At 47.3% G+C, this 19,766-nt stretch overlaps 9 protein-coding genes across 9 annotated transcripts; 5 read left to right on the plus strand and 4 right to left on the minus strand.

Annotated features, from left to right (window-relative positions):
* Positions 1-164: 164 nt before the first annotated feature.
* On the minus strand, positions 165-523 carry VTP21DRAFT_10198 (uncharacterized protein; the record flags this gene model as incomplete). Its single annotated transcript, XM_069389507.1, has 3 exons — positions 165-269; positions 349-415; positions 495-523. 3 exons carry the CDS (start codon positions 521-523, stop codon positions 165-167), a joined length of 201 nt encoding a protein of 66 aa, XP_069253924.1.
* A 275-nt stretch (positions 524-798) lies between these two features.
* Positions 799-1,886, plus strand: VTP21DRAFT_10199 (uncharacterized protein; the record flags this gene model as incomplete). The annotated part of the gene is made up of 5 exons (XM_069389508.1): positions 799-870; positions 934-1,128; positions 1,189-1,273; positions 1,337-1,454; positions 1,514-1,886. The coding sequence occupies 5 exons, from the start codon at positions 799-801 to the stop codon at positions 1,884-1,886; spliced, it is 843 nt and encodes a 280-aa protein (XP_069253925.1).
* Positions 1,887-2,593: 707 nt separating this feature from the next.
* On the plus strand, positions 2,594-3,297 carry VTP21DRAFT_10200 (uncharacterized protein; the record flags this gene model as incomplete). The annotated part of the gene is made up of 4 exons (XM_069389511.1): positions 2,594-2,652; positions 2,715-2,907; positions 2,978-3,090; positions 3,138-3,297. The coding sequence occupies 4 exons, from the start codon at positions 2,594-2,596 to the stop codon at positions 3,295-3,297; spliced, it is 525 nt and encodes a 174-aa protein (XP_069253926.1).
* Positions 3,298-3,518: 221 nt separating this feature from the next.
* VTP21DRAFT_10201 (uncharacterized protein) lies at positions 3,519-5,390 on the plus strand (the record flags this gene model as incomplete). The annotated part of the gene is made up of 4 exons (XM_069389512.1): positions 3,519-3,854; positions 3,931-4,085; positions 4,159-4,429; positions 4,506-5,390. The coding sequence occupies 4 exons, from the start codon at positions 3,519-3,521 to the stop codon at positions 5,388-5,390; spliced, it is 1,647 nt and encodes a 548-aa protein (XP_069253927.1).
* Positions 5,391-5,776: 386 nt separating this feature from the next.
* On the plus strand, positions 5,777-7,516 carry VTP21DRAFT_10202 (uncharacterized protein; the record flags this gene model as incomplete). Its single annotated transcript, XM_069389513.1, has 5 exons — positions 5,777-6,034; positions 6,096-6,197; positions 6,280-6,407; positions 6,481-6,817; positions 6,893-7,516. The coding sequence occupies 5 exons, from the start codon at positions 5,777-5,779 to the stop codon at positions 7,514-7,516; spliced, it is 1,449 nt and encodes a 482-aa protein (XP_069253928.1).
* Positions 7,517-7,965: 449 nt separating this feature from the next.
* Positions 7,966-8,974, minus strand: VTP21DRAFT_10203 (uncharacterized protein; the record flags this gene model as incomplete). Its single annotated transcript, XM_069389514.1, has 3 exons — positions 7,966-8,084; positions 8,177-8,665; positions 8,785-8,974. 3 exons carry the CDS (start codon positions 8,972-8,974, stop codon positions 7,966-7,968), a joined length of 798 nt encoding a protein of 265 aa, XP_069253929.1.
* A 387-nt stretch (positions 8,975-9,361) lies between these two features.
* VTP21DRAFT_10204 (uncharacterized protein) lies at positions 9,362-11,326 on the plus strand (the record flags this gene model as incomplete). Its single annotated transcript, XM_069389515.1, has 1 exon — positions 9,362-11,326. The coding sequence occupies one exon, from the start codon at positions 9,362-9,364 to the stop codon at positions 11,324-11,326; it is 1,965 nt and encodes a 654-aa protein (XP_069253930.1).
* Positions 11,327-12,521: 1,195 nt separating this feature from the next.
* On the minus strand, positions 12,522-15,388 carry VTP21DRAFT_10205 (uncharacterized protein; the record flags this gene model as incomplete). The annotated part of the gene is made up of 12 exons (XM_069389516.1): positions 12,522-12,640; positions 12,724-12,769; positions 12,854-13,163; positions 13,229-13,330; positions 13,407-13,705; positions 13,808-13,970; positions 14,042-14,232; positions 14,297-14,503; positions 14,567-14,703; positions 14,849-15,056; positions 15,133-15,267; positions 15,371-15,388. The coding sequence occupies 12 exons, from the start codon at positions 15,386-15,388 to the stop codon at positions 12,522-12,524; spliced, it is 1,935 nt and encodes a 644-aa protein (XP_069253931.1).
* A 790-nt stretch (positions 15,389-16,178) lies between these two features.
* VTP21DRAFT_10206 (uncharacterized protein) lies at positions 16,179-18,413 on the minus strand (the record flags this gene model as incomplete). Its single annotated transcript, XM_069389517.1, has 4 exons — positions 16,179-16,676; positions 16,748-16,873; positions 16,942-17,179; positions 17,269-18,413. 4 exons carry the CDS (start codon positions 18,411-18,413, stop codon positions 16,179-16,181), a joined length of 2,007 nt encoding a protein of 668 aa, XP_069253932.1.
* Between the last annotated feature and the right edge of the window lie 1,353 nt (positions 18,414-19,766).

Genomic DNA, 19,766 nt, shown 5'->3' on the forward strand with positions numbered 1-19,766 from the left:
GGATAGCGTCGATGGTGATGCTTAAGCGCTTTGAGTCGATCGTAGAATTCAGAGAGCTCCGAGCCTACAGTGATCGCGTCCATTTCTGACTTTCGCAGCCTTTGTAAAAGATATTACAGGTAAGCTACATCATTCATGATGTCCTAATTAGACAAGATGCAAGCCTACCCATCCTTGTCTTCGTATAAATTGAGCAGCGATTGATATCTCGCCCTCATGCGCTCTAGGTATTCATTAACACGATGCTCGACCGCTAATCGCTCCTTATTCTAGAGAAAATAAAATATGCAAAGAGAATGATGAAATGTTAAATTGAGCAAGAATGTAAATAAAGTGGATTGGACATACTGTTCTGGTCGGGGTCAAGTAGAGATCTACAATAGCCTGTTCAACACGCTCAATCTCCTCGTGGTAACTAATGATCAAAGGAGAAATCGAGATAGAAAAGGTCAATAAAGTGCAATTTAGCAAAAAAAGAAGCCAGTTGCACTTACTAGCGTTGTTGTTCTAATATGCTGTCCATGATCGCAGGCAGGAGTGATTGAAAAACTAAGATGAGCTCTCACTACGGCTTCTGAGACTATTCTACCAAGCAAAAATATTGTGACGTTAACACCACGAGCAGTCACGTTTTCCTCTTTTGCATAATAGCTTCAAGGGAGTCAGAGAAAAAAATTTTCGAGGTCACCAAGATATAGGGGGATCACTCTCCCCCCGCGGAATGCATGATCCAACTTCGGTTTTCACCCCCTTTTCCCATCGTTTTAATCTTAACCCATACCCTATGAACTGGCTAAAATGCGTACAATAATCTCTATACTAGTGCTGCTCCAATTTCTATCCATTACGCATGCCCATATCATCATAGAGGTAGGGATGATGAGTAATATTTAGCTGATGTGCTCAATACTGACATGCTCTTCATGATACAAGTTCACGAACATCACACTTCAGGACCGAGAAGCTGCATTTGGCCCTCGGCTACCTTCTGAAGGCTTGCACGGAAATGTAGTCCTTCTTGCTTTTCATGATCCAGACAACGCGGATGGATGCAGGCCTTATTTGGCTGAACCTTTGGATGAGTGGATTGCAGTTGTTGAGAGGGGTCAGTGTGCATTCGTTGAAAAGGTCTGTATACTAGATTTATTTTGCACGGGAATGCTTCTTATGAGTAATATGTTTTCTCAGGTAAGAAATATGCAGCTATCGGGGGCGGTTGCAGTAATTGTGGGGGATAAAGAGCGAAATTCTCTGGTGACCATGTTTGCGGGGGGTAAGCATGGAGATGGATTGGTTTAATTCCTCTGTCACGTATATAACCCATATCGCGTTGTAGGTGATACATCGGACATTCATATTCCTTCCGTTTTCATCCCCAGCTCGCAATACATCCAACTCGTTACGTTGGAGCCTACGTTTAGCCTGGTGCGAATGATACCAAACGAGTTTATCCAGTGAGCATGACTTTTTCTTTCACATCAGTCGCACTCGTTCGCTAACGAAACATGAATAGGCCCATGGCCGATATATTCGTCCTCGTGATCCTGTCTCCCGCAGCAGTTGCGTTTATCATCTATGCTATCTGGCAGTTGAGACAGCAGCAGCGGAAACGGTTGGAGCTTGCCCCCGTCTCGGTTGTGCGTGCTCTCCCCACCAAAACTTTTTCTCGCGAGAAATATCGCAGCAACGAGCCCGACGAATGTGTCATCTGCTTAGTTGAATACCAAGAGGGAGACGAAATACGTATCATGCCTTGCCGCCACGAGTTTCATACCGCGTGCGTAGACATTTGGCTGACCACTTGGAAGAGGAACTGCCCGATCTGCAAATATTCATTGGGGGATGGCATGAGCGAGGAGACGCCGTTACTTGCTACAAACCCATAAGAAGAGACACTGGAACTCTTTTTTTTATTTGTATTATATGGTACATAGGTCATGTATCGAATCCGTGATATTACTACTAGCTCTAGGGCTGTTGTTTTTTTTTTCTCGTGCTTGTAAAGTTTCATCTGTATCAATAACGTTAATAGGGTCTATACTCTACAATTTGCTTAAGCTATTCCGCGAGACTTTCGTACAATCAAAGGATAAGATACTGGCGAGTTGAGCGGATTGGAAAAGAACCCCACTCGTGACTTCCACTTTCTATCAGAAAGGTAGACACAAAATGGCCAAAGCATAGGAAGATATGTTTGCAGGTACGACTGAAAGAGGATGGTGTGGTTGCGAAAGTACCAAAGAAAGGTATCAAAGCAGACGGTATTATTCTTTAGCCTTATTTTCAGCCTCGCTCATTAATTTTCATAAAGCAAGCATCAGGTGCTTTCGACACTCTTTGCACCTTTAGCGCTGAGGTGAAGCTTGCAAAGATCATATGCTTCAAGCCAGCACTCTTCTGAATGCGCAGCCAACTTGCGCCCTCCAGGAAAACGCAGAGGGAACAGAGAGACCCTGATTGATTGTATCGCAAACTTTGTTAGGGAACAGCCGATACTCGTGTATCAGGCTTCCCGCTAAGTCAAGCCGCAGTTTCCACTTGTTCTTTCTTCCAAGGGCGTTGAGCGGAATCAGCCTCGCCGTCCCGTATTCGCATGCCTGAACCTAAGCCATCAAGCCCATTGGGCCATTCGCAGGCATATAAGCCATTTAGGTTTATATAGGGTTAACAGGGACTCGTGCAGCTAATCTGCCTCTGCTATGTTAAGAAGAGAGTATCCTCTGCATCCGGCCGGAAAGCCTGTGTCTCCCTGCACGCGGCGTGCTGGAGCGCGGGGTGGCGCTGGATCAAGGATCCATGGTCTCCAAGCGTGAGGGTCGGCTAAGCGGCACCCTAGCACAATGCGTCGTCGGCCTAATCAACTCTAAATCCTTGATTCTGAAGAGTAGAATGTGGCACAGCGCTGAGGTATAAAGATGCAAGCAGGCAGGTGCCAGAGAGAAAAGACTTTCCCTGATTCTGAATCATTTTGTGGCAGGCGGATCCCGGATCGCAAGGAAGCAAATCAACCACGGAAATTCTAAACTATGACTGGAATGTTGAGAGAGCGGGAGAGGCGACGATTGGCGAGGGCGAGAGGGTCGATGCCGGGCAGGAATCGGCACTGATTTGCCGGATAAGCATTTTTTCCATATAAGCTTTCGCAGTTCCGATTATGATCTCTGCGAAGGCCCAGGGGGCCGTCTGGTGGTTCAGCAGGCCCCATCCCGGCTGAATTTTCCCTGCCTCTCGTCGCAATTGAAGTCCGTTGTTTCGTTCATTATGAGCTGCCGCCCAATCATCGCGCCGCAGCGATGATTCGAATCTGTGATTCCAAAATTATACATGAAAAGAAAAACCAAGCAATAAATAAAAAAGTCATCATCTTCTGTACTTTGTCCATTATTAATTTCTTTTCTCTGTAAAAAGCCATTCTCCCCCCCCCCTCTCCCCTTTGCTCCCTCTAATCAAATCTCAACATTCCGCAATTCAATCTGGCCATCCTCAAGCGCAAGCGTGCCCTCACCATTCCATTTGTGATGGGCAAGGGTCTTCCCGCCCCCACTAAGAAGGGAGACCCAACGGCAGCCCCTTCTCCCCAGCTGGATTCAGATAATGCTCACCTCGGGGTGCCCACAGCGCCACGGCGCCGCGCATCGGACGCCAACCTCCCACCCGTTAGCACCGCTGCTCTATTCCAGCAACGCGTTCACCAGCATGATGATCAGCTGCAGTCGGATCTGGAAGAGGCCCCGCTCTTTGTGCTTATCACAACCTATCTGAACTATTTTGTGCTGATTCTGTTTGGTCATGTGCGAGATATCATGGGGAAGATGTTCAAGCGGAAAAAGTACCGCCACTTAAGGCAGAGCAATGTAACTATTTATCAAGCCAAAATCTCAATCCAGGGATTGGAATGCAAATTCAATTGCTGCTCATTTTGCTCTCTAGGGATATGCGCCTTTAACTTCCGATTTCGAGTCATTCTATACCCGGCGGTTGTACAAGCGTATCCGCGATTGCTGGAACAGGCCTACAACGGGGGTGCCGTCCCGTACGGTGACTATTCTGGAACGTGAGAGCAAGGATTTCAATGATACCTTCCGGTAATATAGACACTCATCCATGGGTCATTCTTGCCCTCCCCATATATTGACGGATTACTTCCCTCATTGACAGGCTTACTGGGACCACTCGCGAAGTCATCAATCTTGCTTCATACAACTACCTCGGATTTGCTCAATCCCATGGACCTTGTGCGGATGATGTGGAGCAGACTGTCCTTCAATACCGTGTCGGAATCTCGAGTCCTCGCCAGGAAGTCGGCACCCTCGACATTCACCATGAGCTCGAAGATCTGGTGGCTCGTTTTACAGGCAAAGAGGCGTCCATGGTCATAAGCATGGGCTATGCCACAAACTCAACAACCCTGCCTTCTTTAGTCGGAAAGGTAACTCTCTCCCCCTTACCCAAGTTAATACCCTTCTGAGCATGCTAAAGAATATGCTCCATCTCACTCTCGTTAGGGCTGCCTAATTATCTCTGACGAACTCAACCATGCCTCTCTCGTCTATGGCGCCCGTCTCTCCGGCGCATCGATCCGCGTCTTCAAACACAATAACATGGCCGACTTACGTCAGCTCCTACGTGAGGTCATCTCTCAAGGGCAACCGCGCACACACCGTCCCTGGAAGAAGATCCTCGTGGTGGTAGAAGGCCTCTACAGCATGGAGGGCAATGTCTGCAACTTGCCCGAAATTATCAAACTCAAGAAGGAGTTCAAGTTCTATATCTATCTAGACGAGGCTCACTCTATCGGGGCATTAGGGCGCCATGGCCGTGGCGTGTGTGATCTACTCGGGGTGGATCCCGCCGACGTGGACATTATGATGGGGACATTTACGAAGAGTTTCGGAGCCGCTGGTGGCTACATTGCGGGGGACAGGGCTCTAATCGATCGGCTAAAGCTGTACAATCACTCATGCATCTACTCGGAGCCTATGACTCCGCTCGTGTGCCAGCAGGTGCTGACGAGCATGCGCATCATTATGGGCGAGGTGGGTGGGGACGAGGGGAAACACCGCATTTCGCAGCTGGCAGAAAACTCGCAGTTTTTCATGTCACGCCTGAAGGAGATGGGCTTCATTGTGTACGGTAACGATGGATCCCCCGTCATCCCGTTGCTGCTCTTCAACCCGGCCAAGATCCCCGCGTTTTCCCGGGAGCTCTTGAAGCGGGGAGTGGCCGTTGTGGTGGTAGGATATCCCGCGACCCCTATTATTACGTCGCGTGCTCGGTTCTGTATCTCGGCGTCCCATACACGCAAGGATTTGGAGTTTGCCCTCGAGAAGATCAGTGAGGTGGGAGACCTGTTGATGTTGAAGATAAGCAACCATCGCGCAAGATGCTGAACATTTCCACTCTAAACAAAAACCTGTTATATAAGAAAAATACTCATCTCCCTTCCACAGGAGCTATATACACATGACCCATTTCTTTTCTCTTTAACTCGTCTCCCTCTCCCCTTGCTAATTTAATTATTTTCTTCTTCTTCTTACCTTTTTATTGATATTCCTTGAAACTCTATGGTGTATTCCCGCTTTTCTACTTCGTTATATAATCAATAAAACCTACGATCTGAAAATAGATTGGAGGAAATTTTGCGCGGGGGAGGCAAAAACGGTGGCAACCACAGAATAAGCAGAAAAAATTCACAATGTGATCCAATTTTTTTTCCCCTTCTTACATACTTCAGAACACTAATTCCGCGACACTCTCTTATTCCTAGAGTTCTCTAATGACTCTATCCTCCACATCCTCACCCCCCCAAGTCGCCGCTGCTTCTGATTCCATTACCTCTCCCATCCCAATCAACGGTCAAAATGGGGGTAATGCCGACCCCGCGCTAGCCCTCCTCCCACCCAATGCCGGGCAAGAGGAGAGGAGCACCACATCGCTCACACCGCCGGATGAAGAGAGCATACTGCGTAAGAAAATCTTGGAAATCCATTCCGACTCGTCCTTGGATGCCTTTAGGCGAGCCAAGAAGATCCAGGTAAATAGTTGTAATACCGGCGCGCATAAATTTTGAGGCGTCAATGGATCGCGCTTTTTAGGATTTGATGTGCCTTCGGTGGCGAGCGAATCAGCAGGAAGTAAGCTATACGCGTGCCCCAGACGGCGTGGCATCACCCAAAGATTGCATGCCCAGCTACCATGTATGTGGTGATATTTTTATGAGTCTACCCGAGCACCAAAGTTTCAACATTCTAAATCGTGTTCTTCCTGACATTGGAATAGGATGCAAAAAAGAATATTCTAGGCTGCCAACACTATCGGCGCGGAATCAAACTTCAGGCCAACTGTTGCGGGCAGTGGTTTGTGTGTCGCTTCTGTCATGACGACGCCACTAGCCATAAAATTATCAGGTAAGAAATGTCTGGCCGGTTCTCGATCTCAAGCATCACAAACATATGATCCACTTGTCCATACCAATTCCAGGAAGGATACCAAATATATGCTGTGTATGCACTGTTTCGTTCCGCAGCCCGCTGCTCAATATTGCTCCCACTGTTCAGAGCGGCTGGCTCGCTACTACTGTTCCATTTGCAAATTTTGGGACGACGACCCCGATAAATCCATCTATCACTGCCATGACTGTGGCCTCTGTCGGATCGGACAAGGGTTGGGCGTCGACTATTTCCACTGTGTGAAGTGTAATGCTTGCATGGCCATGCAACTCTATGGGAACCACCGGTGCATCGAGAGGAACCTGGAGTGCAACTGCCCAATTTGCGGGGAGTATCTATTCACAAGCAACACAAAAGTCATTTTTATGGTAGGTTATGGTTACTACTCCTCTTTCCACTTACTCCACAATTATCGCAACTAACTCCCCTTTTCCGTCTTGCAGCCATGTGGCCACAGTATCCACGATGATTGCTTCTCCCTCTACTCTCGCCGCGCATTCCAATGCCCTATCTGCCAGAAGGATATTGACGACATGACCAGCTATTATCGACAGCTGGACATTCTCCTGGCGAAGGAACAAATGCCACCTGCGTACCGGGACTACACATCTCTAGTGTTCTGCAATCAGTGCGAGCAGCGATGCGAGACACCTTACCACTTTTTGTATCACAAATGTAAAAACTGCGGAAGCTATAACGTTAGAGTCTTGGATACTTATAGGCGGGAAAATGGCGCCCTCGAAGGAACTGATAGTCAAAATGGGGGCCAGGCTGCGAGCATAGCCGAGCGCACACCCACCACAAACACCCAGGAGACACCCTCTAATGGAATTCAGCCGGAGGCAATCGTCTCTCAGGCACATGATTTAAATGCGGAGTTATTTCAGCCCACGCTAGAGTCGTCCACCATGCAGTCATATCAGGCGGGCGAACTGAACGGGGAGCGGCTTCTAGTGTTGGGAGATATATTGGCTCGAGTCAATCTAATGGATGGAAGCGCATTGGCTAGGGGCGAAGAAGCATTGCTGGATGGAAACAATGATAGCCATGTACAGAGAGAAAACTGACACATGGTGTTTGGTTATGGATGTTTAGCTCCCCTATTTAATTATTTTAATTGCTTTCTGCTCTTGTCTTTGTTGCCTTTGACGTTCTCTTTGTGCAGCAGTGCTCTTTCAAAGATTCCTTTATAGGACTTTCCACCTTTGTAATCTTCTAACCTCCCTCCCCCCTCCCTTCCTCTTCCTCCTCTTTTTTTTTTCTACTTTCCGGGTGACTTAATAACATGGGGCCGACGAGAAGTCTATGCTTACTGTTGAGATATATTTGTCTATTTATTCAGAATAAAAAAGGTTAAATAAGGATTCTTGATAAAGGGACAGCGTGTATATATTTTTTCCTTATTGTTTATTATAATGATAAAGTCTACACAAAAATAAAGGAGAAGAGGATAGGGAGAGAAGTGTGTGATAAGCAAAGGGAATTCTTGTTTTGTCAGGCATCTCTCTTTCCCTCCTTAACCAATGACGAGTGTATTCTCATCGGCAAAGTTATATTCGGGAACCTCGAGATTGAGCGGAGCAGGTCCCTTTCGGATACGTCCACTGATATCATAGTGCGAACCATGGCATGGGCCTAAATAAAAAAAGGCGCGTTTCACATAGGGTCAGTAGGCAGGTTCGGATCGCCTTTTCGGCGGGGTGCCCTATCCACTCGTCAATACTTACAATACCATCCACCAAACTCGCCGGCCTCACCGATCGGGACACACCCAAGATGGGTGCACACGCCGACCATCACAAGCCACTCTGGTTTCTTCACACGCTCGGCATCTGCTTGTGGATCGCGCAATGATGCTACGTCAACAGTGTTGGCCTCCTCAATTTCATCGGGGGTTCGGTGCCTGATAAACACGGGCTTGTTCCTCCACTTAATTGTCACATTCTGACCCTCGGGAATGTTGGACAGATCAACTTCAACCTTGGCAAGCGCAAGCACATCGGCGGAGGCGGCCATGTTTGAGAGGAAATCGTGCACGGTGGCCTTGGCACCGGCCATGGTGACGAAGGATGTGGTGCCGATCATAAGGTAGGTGAAGGCGCGGGAGTTATCTTCCGTGCTCTTCTGCTTGCGGACATCGGAAAAATCGGGGACATTGGTCTGGCCAGCAGCGGCAGAGGTATGGTGAAGGCGGGTGTAGCTGGGAGCAACAACGGCTGTATTGGTGTCGAATGATATAAAGGATAAAGAATAAATAAATGTTTAGAACAAAATCCATGTCTCAGAAGGAGATAAAATCTTCACGAATTCTAAACAAAATGAAAAGAATGCCTACCGTTAATCTTGGTGGTGTTCACCAAGGATCCCTCCAGGCGCTTGCTTGCAACACGATGGGCACCAGCATTGTGAGAGCGATGAGCCACGGCCGCCGATGAGGAAGCCAGCTTCTTGAACGCCTGCCCGTACGGAGCTGTGACGTAGGTACGGTTCGAGAGCGCCGAGGCAAGAGAGCGTGAAAGAGACATAGCTAAATGTCTTTTTAGCAAAAATGTCTAGTGCGATGTCGATTGACAACAAAAAAGAAGAGATGTTTGGAGTAGGTTGTTTTCTTCAAGTGTTTCTAATCGACGGGGGGTCCAAGGGATGACGTTGGCATATAAACAAGAGATTTCAGAAGGTTGTCAGCCACAAGATGGAGGGCAGGCGATTTCAAACTCCCCTCGCCCTGTGTACCTTGAATTATTCCTGGGCCTTCTTGAAGGTTCCATCAAGACCCCACAATATATAAAAAAGCCGGTTCTAAAGGCGTCGACCTTCAGTTCTTCAGTTTTTTTTTCTTCTTTACACACTTATTCGCTAAAAAACTTCCTTCACATACCTTCCCATTTTCATTTGCACACACTCTCATCATAATGCCCGCTGAAAAAGCTGTTGGTATTGACTTGGGCACGACATACTCGTGCGTGGGTGTCTGGCAGAATGACCGAGTGGAGATTATTGCAAACGACCAAGGCAACCGGACCACTCCGTCATATGTCGCCTTCACCGATTCTGAGCGTCTTATTGGTGACGCAGCCAAGAACCAGGCCGCAATGAACCCCGAGAACACAGTATTTGATGCGAAACGCCTCATCGGCCGCCGCTTCAACGAACCTGAAGTCCAATCGGATATGAAACACTGGCCATTCCATGTTGTTGAGAAGGACTCTAAGCCCTATATCGAGGTGGAATTCAAGGGGGAGAAGAAGCAGTTCACCCCCGAGGAAATCTCCTCCATGGTCCTGACGAAGATGCGCGACACCGCCGAAGCATACCTTGGAACCAAAGTGACCCATGCTGTAATTACGGTCCCAGCCTACTTCAACGACTCTCAACGCCAGGCAACAAAAGACGCCGGCCTGATCGCCGGATTGAACGTTCAGCGCATTATCAACGAACCTACCGCCGCTGCTATCGCATACGGTCTCGACAAGAAGGGCCAAGCAGGGGAGAAGAACGTGCTCATCTTTGACCTGGGAGGAGGCACATTTGACGTGTCGCTCCTGACCATTGAGGAGGGCATCTTCGAGGTGAAGGCAACCGCAGGTGATACCCATTTGGGCGGCGAAGATTTCGATAACCGGTTGGTGAACCACTTTATCCAAGAGTTCAAGCGCAAGCACAAGAAAGATATCAGCGGAAATCGCCGTGCCGTCCGCCGCCTCCGCATTGCTTGCGAGCGCGCAAAACGCGTCCTCTCCTCCGCAACACAGGCTTCTATTGAAGTCGACTCTCTGTACGAAGGCGTTGACTTCTACACCTCGATCACCCGTGCTCGTTTCGAGGAGCTTTGCGCCGATCTGTTCCGTGCTACACTTGAGCCTGTGGAGAAGGTGCTGCGCGACTCTAAGATCGACAAATCTCAGGTGGACGAGATCGTACTGGTGGGCGGGTCCACTCGTATTCCCAAGATCCAGAAGCTCGTGTCCGACTTCTTCAACGGCAAGGAGCCCAACAAATCCATCAATCCTGACGAGGCAGTTGCCTACGGTGCCGCCGTGCAGGCTGCCATCCTTGCTGGTGATACTTCGGAGAAGACACAGGACTTGCTGTTGCTCGATGTGACTCCTCTGTCGCTTGGTATCGAAACTGCGGGTGGAGTGATGACGACCCTTATCAAGCGTAACACGACCATTCCCACGAAGAAGTCCGAGATCTTCTCGACGTATGCGGACAACCAGCCCGGTGTGTTGATCCAGGTATACGAAGGTGAGCGTGCCCGCACCAAGGACAACAACCTTCTCGGTAAGTTCGAGCTCACGGGCATTCCCCCGGCTCCACGTGGCGTGCCCCAGATCGAGGTCACCTTCGACGTAGATGCCAACGGTATCATGAACGTGACTGCTGTGGACAAGACCACGGGTCGCTCGAACAAGATCACCATCACCAACGACAAGGGCCGCTTGTCGAAGGAGGATATCGAGCGCATGGTCAGCGATGCCGAAAAGTACAAGGCCGAGGACGAGGCGGCAGCATCACGCATCCAAGCCAAGAACGGCCTTGAGTCGTACGCCTACAACCTCCGCAACTCGATCCAGGACGAGAAGCTCGCCGAGAAGCTCAGCGCAGATGATAAGAAGAAGCTGGATGATGCGGTTACCGAGGCGATCAAGTGGCTTGATGAGAACCAGGAGGCGGAGAAGGATGAGTACGAGGACAAGCAGAAGGAACTTGAGCAAATCGCAAATCCGATCATGATGAAGCTATATGGCGCTGGAGGTATGCCGGGCGGAGTACCGGGTGGAGCACCCGGCGGTTTCCCCGGTGGTGCTGCACCTGGAGGATTCCCAGCGGGCGGCTCAGATAACGCCGGCCCCACCATCGAGGAGGTGGACTAAATGGAGCAAGTGCCCGGTTTGATAATTTGATTTCTACGCGTGTATAGAGTTTTTTTTTTTTGGTTATTATTTAGAGGTTTATCGTTTTATCCCTCTGCCATTTATGTTGCTTTCCTTGTCTCTCGTGAACGCTCTCTTTCCAGTGGAGCGCTAAAATGTCACGAGTATGCTTGCGCTTTATTTGTATTTCTATTGAAAATAAACTATTATATGATATATGAACTGCTCTTATTGTTATTTAAAATAGTTATGATTTCATCGAAAAGGAGTATAGCAAAAGATAAGAGTAAAATAATTAAAGAGTAAATCAGCCAAGGAATAATTTTTGGTAATAGCATGATCCTGGAGCGCGTTTATTGCGAAGGCGCAAGAGCGTGTTCACTGCCACCGTCACTCTGTCGCTTTGAACCCATGGCCTGGATGCTTAATATAATTGACCTCTTTACCATTTAGTGCTGGCTAACATTCTATCTTCACTATTGTGTAGTCTACACTTGCGCCTGTTCCGTTATTTGAAGTATTTCGCATTATTTCTTGGATTCTATTATGCCTTTTAATTGACAATATGATGAAACCCTAGTCATCAGAGAAGGAAGTGGTATAAGATTCGATTTGAGCTACAGAGAAGTTATGCTACACTGCATCGGAGACTGGAGAGCGGGGTTCGGTAGTGTATATATCACTATAAGGCACAATGCTATATTTAGGACGCCATAGATGAAAGGTGATCACCAACCACTTCAGGGCCATAAACATTTAAAGGCCAAGGATAAAATTTAGTGTTTCTTTTATTCTGAAGCTAACAATTAGTATTCAACAAAGAATGGTAAAAAAGAGAATAACGTATTGACAAGTTCATCTATTTCACACAGAAGAAAGAGGGGAAGAGGGAGGGGGGGAATCTACCTTACAGAAAGATAAGAAAAGAACTATAAAAAAATAAGCTAGCAAAGGGATAAATGTTGAAAGATGCTGCAAGGAAGAAAGTTAACATTAACACACAGGAATAGACACATTTTTAAAACCGAATTTGTAATAGAAGAGCATTATTGTATCGTTCTATATTAAAACCGTGCAGGGTTATAAAGCACACGGTCTAAAATAAAAAAAAAAAAGAAGATATGAAGGCGCCCCATCCTGGCGCATAGAGAATAAGTGGATACTCCATTTCGAAGCAGAAGCCGCGTGCAGCATTCTAGAGTTCGAAGTCTCTATCTCGCGTGGCTACCGTGGTGAGCCCCTGGCTCCTTGCGACCACTGAGCTGGGGCGGAGCATCTCGTCTAAGTTGTGATGCAAAGAGAGCTCTGGCAACACTATCAAGTACACAGTACAGAGAAGAAGGCATAAATATTCAGTGGGCCATGGTGGAATAAAGAAATCCATGATGAAGGCTTACGTTGCTCGCCTGCTGCGCTCCCGAATTGTGCGCTATCAAACCGATGCTACGGAAAAGTAATGGTTATATGTTACTCTTCGTTCACTATATTGAGCCCAAAAAAAAAGGCAGTCGGAGAAGTTGGGCTTACCATTTCATCGTAGATGGTCAACATCTCCTTTTCTATGTCGCCCTCCAAATTCATATTTACGTCCCACTTCATTATTTTTTCTTTTTTTGATTGTCTCTCCAAGTCCGCGTCTATAGGGGAATCTGGTCGCTCAACGCTTTCCGCCATACCGTTCGCCCACACTCCGTTGGAATTTATCGGGGGCCCATCCCCCCTCATGGTGGTATCTAGTCGTGCTGCTAGTGGCACAATATCATCGTTGTCTGCATCTATGACATGGTTCTCCAAACCACCCAGAGGCTCAGCTCGACTTTTGATTTTTTGCTCCCCCCTAACAACATGATGGCATTATATTAGACAAAAACGTTTCAATATTTACCGAGAGAGGTCACGTACATCTTTTTAGCTTGCTTGTAGTGCTCTGTGCACTGGTCGAACAGCTCTGGATTGGCATTCATGAAGAAGCGGAGGGCATGGAGGGCGAGGTTATGGGTAGACCTAAAATCAACAGTGTCAAAGACGGCGGGGATCAGCGAGGGAAATGGTGAAATAAAAAGCTTAAAGGATACAATACCGATTCCATCTCCTTCCCTCAGATTCCCAGAGCTCTCCCAAAACAAGCGGCATCACCACACTCGCGTTTTCACCCATCAACCCCACGATCCATTCGTGTTGCCAATAGCCCAAGGCTCGCTCAGCAACTTGGAAATGATGACTGGAGATGCATCGGGCCAATTGCTTCATCAAGGGAACCTGGATACGCTGGAAAATGTGCGGCTCCGTGATGTCCAGTATATCTTCCAGCTCGACCAGGAAAAGTAGTTGTTTTGCCGTGCTAGTTTTGGGCCAATACTTCAGTAGGCCCAACACCACCTATTATCGCAGTAGAGGATCAGAGAAGAGAGAGGTGAGAAATTTGTTGATATATATATTTTTAAACTAAAATCCAAAAAAAATAAAGGGGATGAGGCTCACTTCTTCAGTAAGGCGTGGATCTTTTTCCAGGAATTGGACAACGCAATAAGTAAGTTGAGGATGGAATGTCGGGAGAGATCGGGTCTTGTGTAGGGGAATAAGCACACGGATTAAAAACGTTTTGTGCTCCGCCTTCAGGGGCAGTGCAAATCCGTTGATGATACTTTTTTTTTTAAAAATAAGCATTGGGTTAGAATCATACTCAACGAGCAGTGAAAAAAATGGGTGCATTACCTTCCAAGGATTTCCAGCAACTCTGCTATGCCGTTTTGTCGCTCCGTCTCATAAATAAAACGTAGAAAGATATTGCTGATATTGCGGCGGATAAAGGCCCGCAGTTGCAGGAACTTGCCATAGATGCGATGGAGGGTGGTTTTGAGAAGGTCGCGCTCGCGGGGATCTTCACTGTCGAACAACTCCAGTAGCTGTCATGAAAATAAAAGAAAATTTAGCTTCGTTTCCTAAATCCCAAGGTCGGTCTGGAAATACCCGTAATATGAAGCGTTGATCTACATAGCGCTTTGCTATTGAAGTAGAGAAATCGGGCGACTCAACAAAACGTAGGAACACTTCGTAGACTAGTTGGAGATGCGGCCATGCGGGGTTCAGTACGGGCTCGTCTTCCTCAGAGGGATCAAGTGGATGCACAGAGGATCCAGAAGATGGAGAAAGGGTGCGAAACACATTGGTAGCAAACTAGGAGGAGCAAACACATGTCAACGTCTCAGTGAAAGAATGCAGACTCTAATCCATATATACCATCGAGAACACTGCCGGATAGACATGCTCAGTAATCACTCCTTGATTGCAGGATATGTATTCAAGAATTTCTATCAGGGTCCGCCGCTTAATCTCCTTGTCTTCAAGGTTGGAAGCTGCATCGCTGAAGTCGAAAACTACCAAGCATTGCCGGAGTTTTTTAATCAGCAGCTCTTGTCTCGCCCCGGCGATTATCTCTATTATATCAAAAGCGTGCACAGAAATAAAGAGTAAATACCACGTAGAGCTGCCACAATTAGATAGAGTGGGTTGAAGGGGTACCATTAAAGCCGCACAAGCGCTCTATCCTCACGCCCTCTTCTCTTGATGCTTGGTGTTTTGAAGAAGGTTGCCGCCAAGGACCCTTACTTACAATCGGGGCGGATTCCTTTGGCGGAGGATGGAACCGGCTTTGTGAATCTATATTCATGCTTTCTTTATTATCGTCTTGAGAGGGATTGGTATGCTGACTATTTGTATTGTGGAGGATCTATAGCGGCAAGTTTGTGGATGGTCATGAAATGGCGATTAGAAAGCTAAGCAAAAGGTCATACTGGGACATTTACATTATCGGCGTTGTTCCAGGCAGGATTTATGAACATGATCGGCACATCCTCGAACGATGGATCGAAATCTTCGCCCCCTTCGTTATCTCTATAATATGGGTGGAACTCGCCTACTGGTGGTGAATGGCTAGTATACTGATAGGGAGGAGGAGGAAGAGAAGATAATTTAGTTAGTTCCACATGGAAATGGCGAAAGAGGGGCGAGCTCAACAATATATACAAGGCATGGTCAACTTACTTGTATATTTCGGTGCATCACTCATCAATGTCTTTCCGTTAGAAAATAAAATATATATATTTATCAAACTGAAACAAAGTGGAGGAACCAATACGATTAGCTGCAAATACACGCCAATTCTTTGATAACAGGACATCCAACGTACCGGTTCTAGCGAGGAATTAAGCAGCCAATGTGGATTCTAAATTTAAGACGAAGCAGGCAGGCCATGATTAATGGAATCAGTGCCAATCACTCCAATCATCCCTGAAACAAGCGAAGTGCTCCAGACAAGGTACTTACTCAGAATGTTTGACTAGCGGCTGGAGCTGAGGAAGAGGCTGGGTCAAGGCGAAGGAGGATGGCAGGAAATGGGGAGAATTTCAGGCCGATGGGCAGAGGGATGAAGGCATGTTCTGCGGGAATCAGGGAAAACAACCGCAGGGAGGGCCAATACAACCAGCACCCTCCAAAACCGTTTTAAGAAAACTATTAAATAATTTTCTTTTGGATTCAGCGGAGCGCGAAAATATTTAAAGTCAACAGGAGAAACAGCTCAATGCGCATGGGCCAATTTCCTCATATAACCTAGCCTCCCTGCCGGAGCCTCTGTCTATTGCTCGCCCGACCCAAGGTTAGGGCGGCCATTGGCATTTGTGGGCTTATCAAGCAAGTACAGGCAGAGAAGGCGAATGCGAGAGAAAAACAACCCGAGGACCGGGGAGAGTCTCCCCCCATTTCACAATGACCAAATACATTCAAGACCAAACAAAAGACCAAACAAACCAAAAGACACAAGATACACAGACACAGCCCGGTCCCCTAGCGCTCAGCGGCCATGGCGATTGCACAGCATATTCATCAGCACCTGGTTCTCCACCTCCACCATCTCCGAGTTCACGTGGTTCGACGCGCATGTCTCGCTGAGCCTCTTCCTCTCCCTCGGCAGCTGCCTCGCCATCTCGTACACATCCCAAACCTCCGCCCCCAGATCCCGCGTCAGCATCTGGCGGGCTATGCGGTCGTAGGCCTCCACCCGCAGGGTGGTGTATCTCCTGCCCTCGTAGTCTATGCGGCAGCAAAAATACTGCGGCGGGCGGTAGACGATCCGCGTGCCGTAGGGGAGATAGCGCTGGCGGAGGAAGGAGACGAGGCGAGTAAGTTCCGTATAAAACTGGTAGTACGGCAGGAAGGCTGCGTCCCAATTGCCGAGGGAGACAATGAGGAGCCGAGGGGGGGCCAAGGTGAGATACCAGCGCTTGTGCTTGGGCTGGGGGTGGGAAGCGCCGGCCGGCAGGTCAGGGATCTGCTGCCTGATCACGGATTCCTACAGGCCGAGGGGTGAGCTTCTATGCTTAGACAAGGGTCAGCAGAGGAACCCCCGAAGGGGAAACCTACCTCAGGATAGTCGATGAAAAGCTGGTCCCAGGCCGGATTGTTGAATTGCGTCAGTCCATCCCACTTGTAGTTCCAGATCTCTGCGGATTTGAGGACTCCTTGCTCGTCTTTATTCCCGATGATTATCTATACAGAAGGACCCCCGATTAGCTACCCCTGTTCATATCACACCGAAGAAGATCCAAATGGCTCACATGGTTCGCGCGCTGAACCGGATCGAACAGAGTAGTGTTCCAGTCTGCCTCGAGATAGTCCTCGCAATGACAGGCAGTTTGCTTGGCGGTGCTGGCCATGGCTAGCGACTGCTCGTTGCACCAAGCACCTTGTGTGATGATCTTCTTGAGCGCACGCCGCGTGTTGGAATCCCCAAGCCAGTGGATTAGAGGGTAATTATCGTGAAGACAATCATTGAACTGTTCGTACGTGTATTGGCTAGGTAAAGTAATTGTGATCAAAAGGAGTGTCAGCACAAAGTAGAGCCTCATTAGAATCGAAGCGTTGCTAAACTAAAGAATAATTACATATATCGGCACGTATAGGGCGCCCATACAAGACCGGCGCCCTCGGTGGCAGCCGGCGAATTCTTAGGATATTCATAATATTTGAACTCTTTCATTGGAACCCATCGACCAGCGTGGTCTCCACGCGTGCAAACGGGCAGGTAGAAGTGATGGCTCGCACTCAAACTTGCGACTGGGATGCCTTCGTATTTCAAGTTTTCCTTCAGAGCCTCGGGGACCGGCTTCACCTGAAGCGTTAGCCCATTGGGGTTGGGAATTTCTGTGGGGAGATAGGGGACCATCGGTTGGCCGTCGTATTCGAAATTCCAGCGTCCATCCCGATACTCTAGCAACGCCTGCAGGTCATACAATCCTGGGTCTACAATCTGTACTTCAGCCTCATAGATATGGATTCCATCTCGTGGAACAAGAGCATGCTGGGCAAGGGATGCGGACCGATTTCTCCATGCGGGAAAGTGCGGGTATGAATCAAAGATGACGGCATGGCCAGGCCATTGCTTCAATTTGGCATCGACAACTATTCCAGAGGTGCGTGAAACAGCATTGAGACTAATGCTATCCCAGAAACTGTCGTGAATAGGCTGATAGCTGTATCGCCACATGTCCTGCACCTCTGGGGCTTCCGGCGATAGAGCAGGCAGAAAAATTCGCAAACAGAAGGGTTGAGTCGGCAATAGATCCACCGTTACGTTATGACCTCTGCGTTTTGGAAGAGGTGGAATAAGTATCTCGGGCTGGCTGAGACGAGTAGAAGGTTTGCCAGATGCCAAAAGGATATTTTCAGGGCCACGCTCCAACATGAGGGCCTGCTCAATATGGGAAGGAAGGGGCATGTTTTCACAAGCGTATCGCCTAAAGTCATCCACAGCGTGTTCTCTGTGTAGAAATTCTCGCGATGACTTCAACCCCATCCCTTCCATCCATTCCCCTGCAGCTTTAGCTTCACGCGTTTCAGTCCTGAGAATTTCTCGAACATAGGCAAAGAGGACAATAAAGGACGCAATAGTAAGGACCGAGAATACTAGGACAATCTTTTTATGAGTGTTGCGTATATATGAGGAGAATAAGGAGGAAGGTTTCTCCGTGGTGTCTTTAGGTGTGGATGACAGAAGAGGTATATAGAATGTTGAGGATTTTCCAAGCATTCCGTATAGAGATAAAAGCAGAGATTACAATAGGATGTGTATTATAGATCAGAAAATTATGAAGGGAATCAATGAAAAAGGTTATTATCGGAGAGAGCTACGTCTAGTTAAAGTCATTACATTACAAAGGGCAGGCCATTTAATGCGAAACACCAATGGTTTCAGGAGATGGAGAAGTGGTGGTATCAAATTGGAGAATAGAACCCTAATGTCAAATCAAGGCTCTGCGGACAATCTAGGCCCAATAGGGAATATAAACAAATGTAGCAGACGAAGCATCAAGTGGGTTACACGGTGGCTTATGTCTAATTAGAGAATACTCGCTGGATATACTAAGAATTCAGAAGACGCTAGTTACCTGGTAGAGCTAAGCTTCAGCACAGCATGAAAGTGGCCAAAGATAGCATGTGCTACAGAATACTTGATTCGTAGGTCCTCGAAAGCGAGGAATATAGGCATTCGAGCGATGAATCAATTCTCTAATGCGTTGGCTTTACATTCAGGAAAAGTCGAGATTGAATTACTAAGATAGTTGAATTGGCTTACTAAGTCAACCGTTTGGCTGACTTTGAACGAAAAAAAAAATCCTATTTTTACTGTTATACAGCACATGGATATGGAAGAAGCAAATATTTCAAATTAAAAAGGTGCAAAGCCAGTATGCTGTTACATTGTGAATGTGCATAATATTCTAATGTTTAGTTGAAAGGCTTTAATGGATCCAAGAAGGCTCAATAAATTAATGCAGATTTTTTAGCTAGCTCACTAGCCATCTTTGGTCGGAATCGGGCATCCAAAATTTTGAGGAACTCAAGCTAGGCCCAGAGGAAACCGGCAAGTTCTAATTGTTGAAAGTAGAAGAAAAAAGGAACTAGTATCCTTCCATATAGGCCGATATTTTATTGCTAGTAGTTTAATCGAAAAACTCAAGTTATCAGACTATCTTGTAGTAGCTGCAGAGGTCAAGTTACCTATTTGTTTGAAAAGAGTTTTGCCTTTTGCCTCATGATGGGATTCGTCAATAGTTAAATGAAAATATGCACATATTTAATGTGGATTCGATATTATGGTTGTATCTTAACAGAAATCCTGTTTTTATTTGTTAACTGTATTTACGGAAATTTTGCCAGTTGAGCAGTTGAAGAGACATTGATATCGAAACTTCGAAGGGGAAAGAAGAAATATACGACTAAGAGAAAAAATTGAAAGCCTAAAAGAACCTATGGTGATTTAAGCTCAATGCATGGGGTTTAACATATTGTAGCTAAAGAATGTCTCCAAACATTACCTGTTTACAAATATTATAGTGCTCAAATGCCCTTTTCTTGAATTATCTACTCAGGCTCCTAGTTT

Source organism: Calcarisporiella thermophila, assembly GCF_041956535.1.
Source record: "Calcarisporiella thermophila strain CBS 279.70 unplaced genomic scaffold VTP21scaffold_6, whole genome shotgun sequence".
Classification (NCBI taxonomy): domain Eukaryota; kingdom Fungi; phylum Calcarisporiellomycota; class Calcarisporiellomycetes; order Calcarisporiellales; family Calcarisporiellaceae; genus Calcarisporiella; species Calcarisporiella thermophila.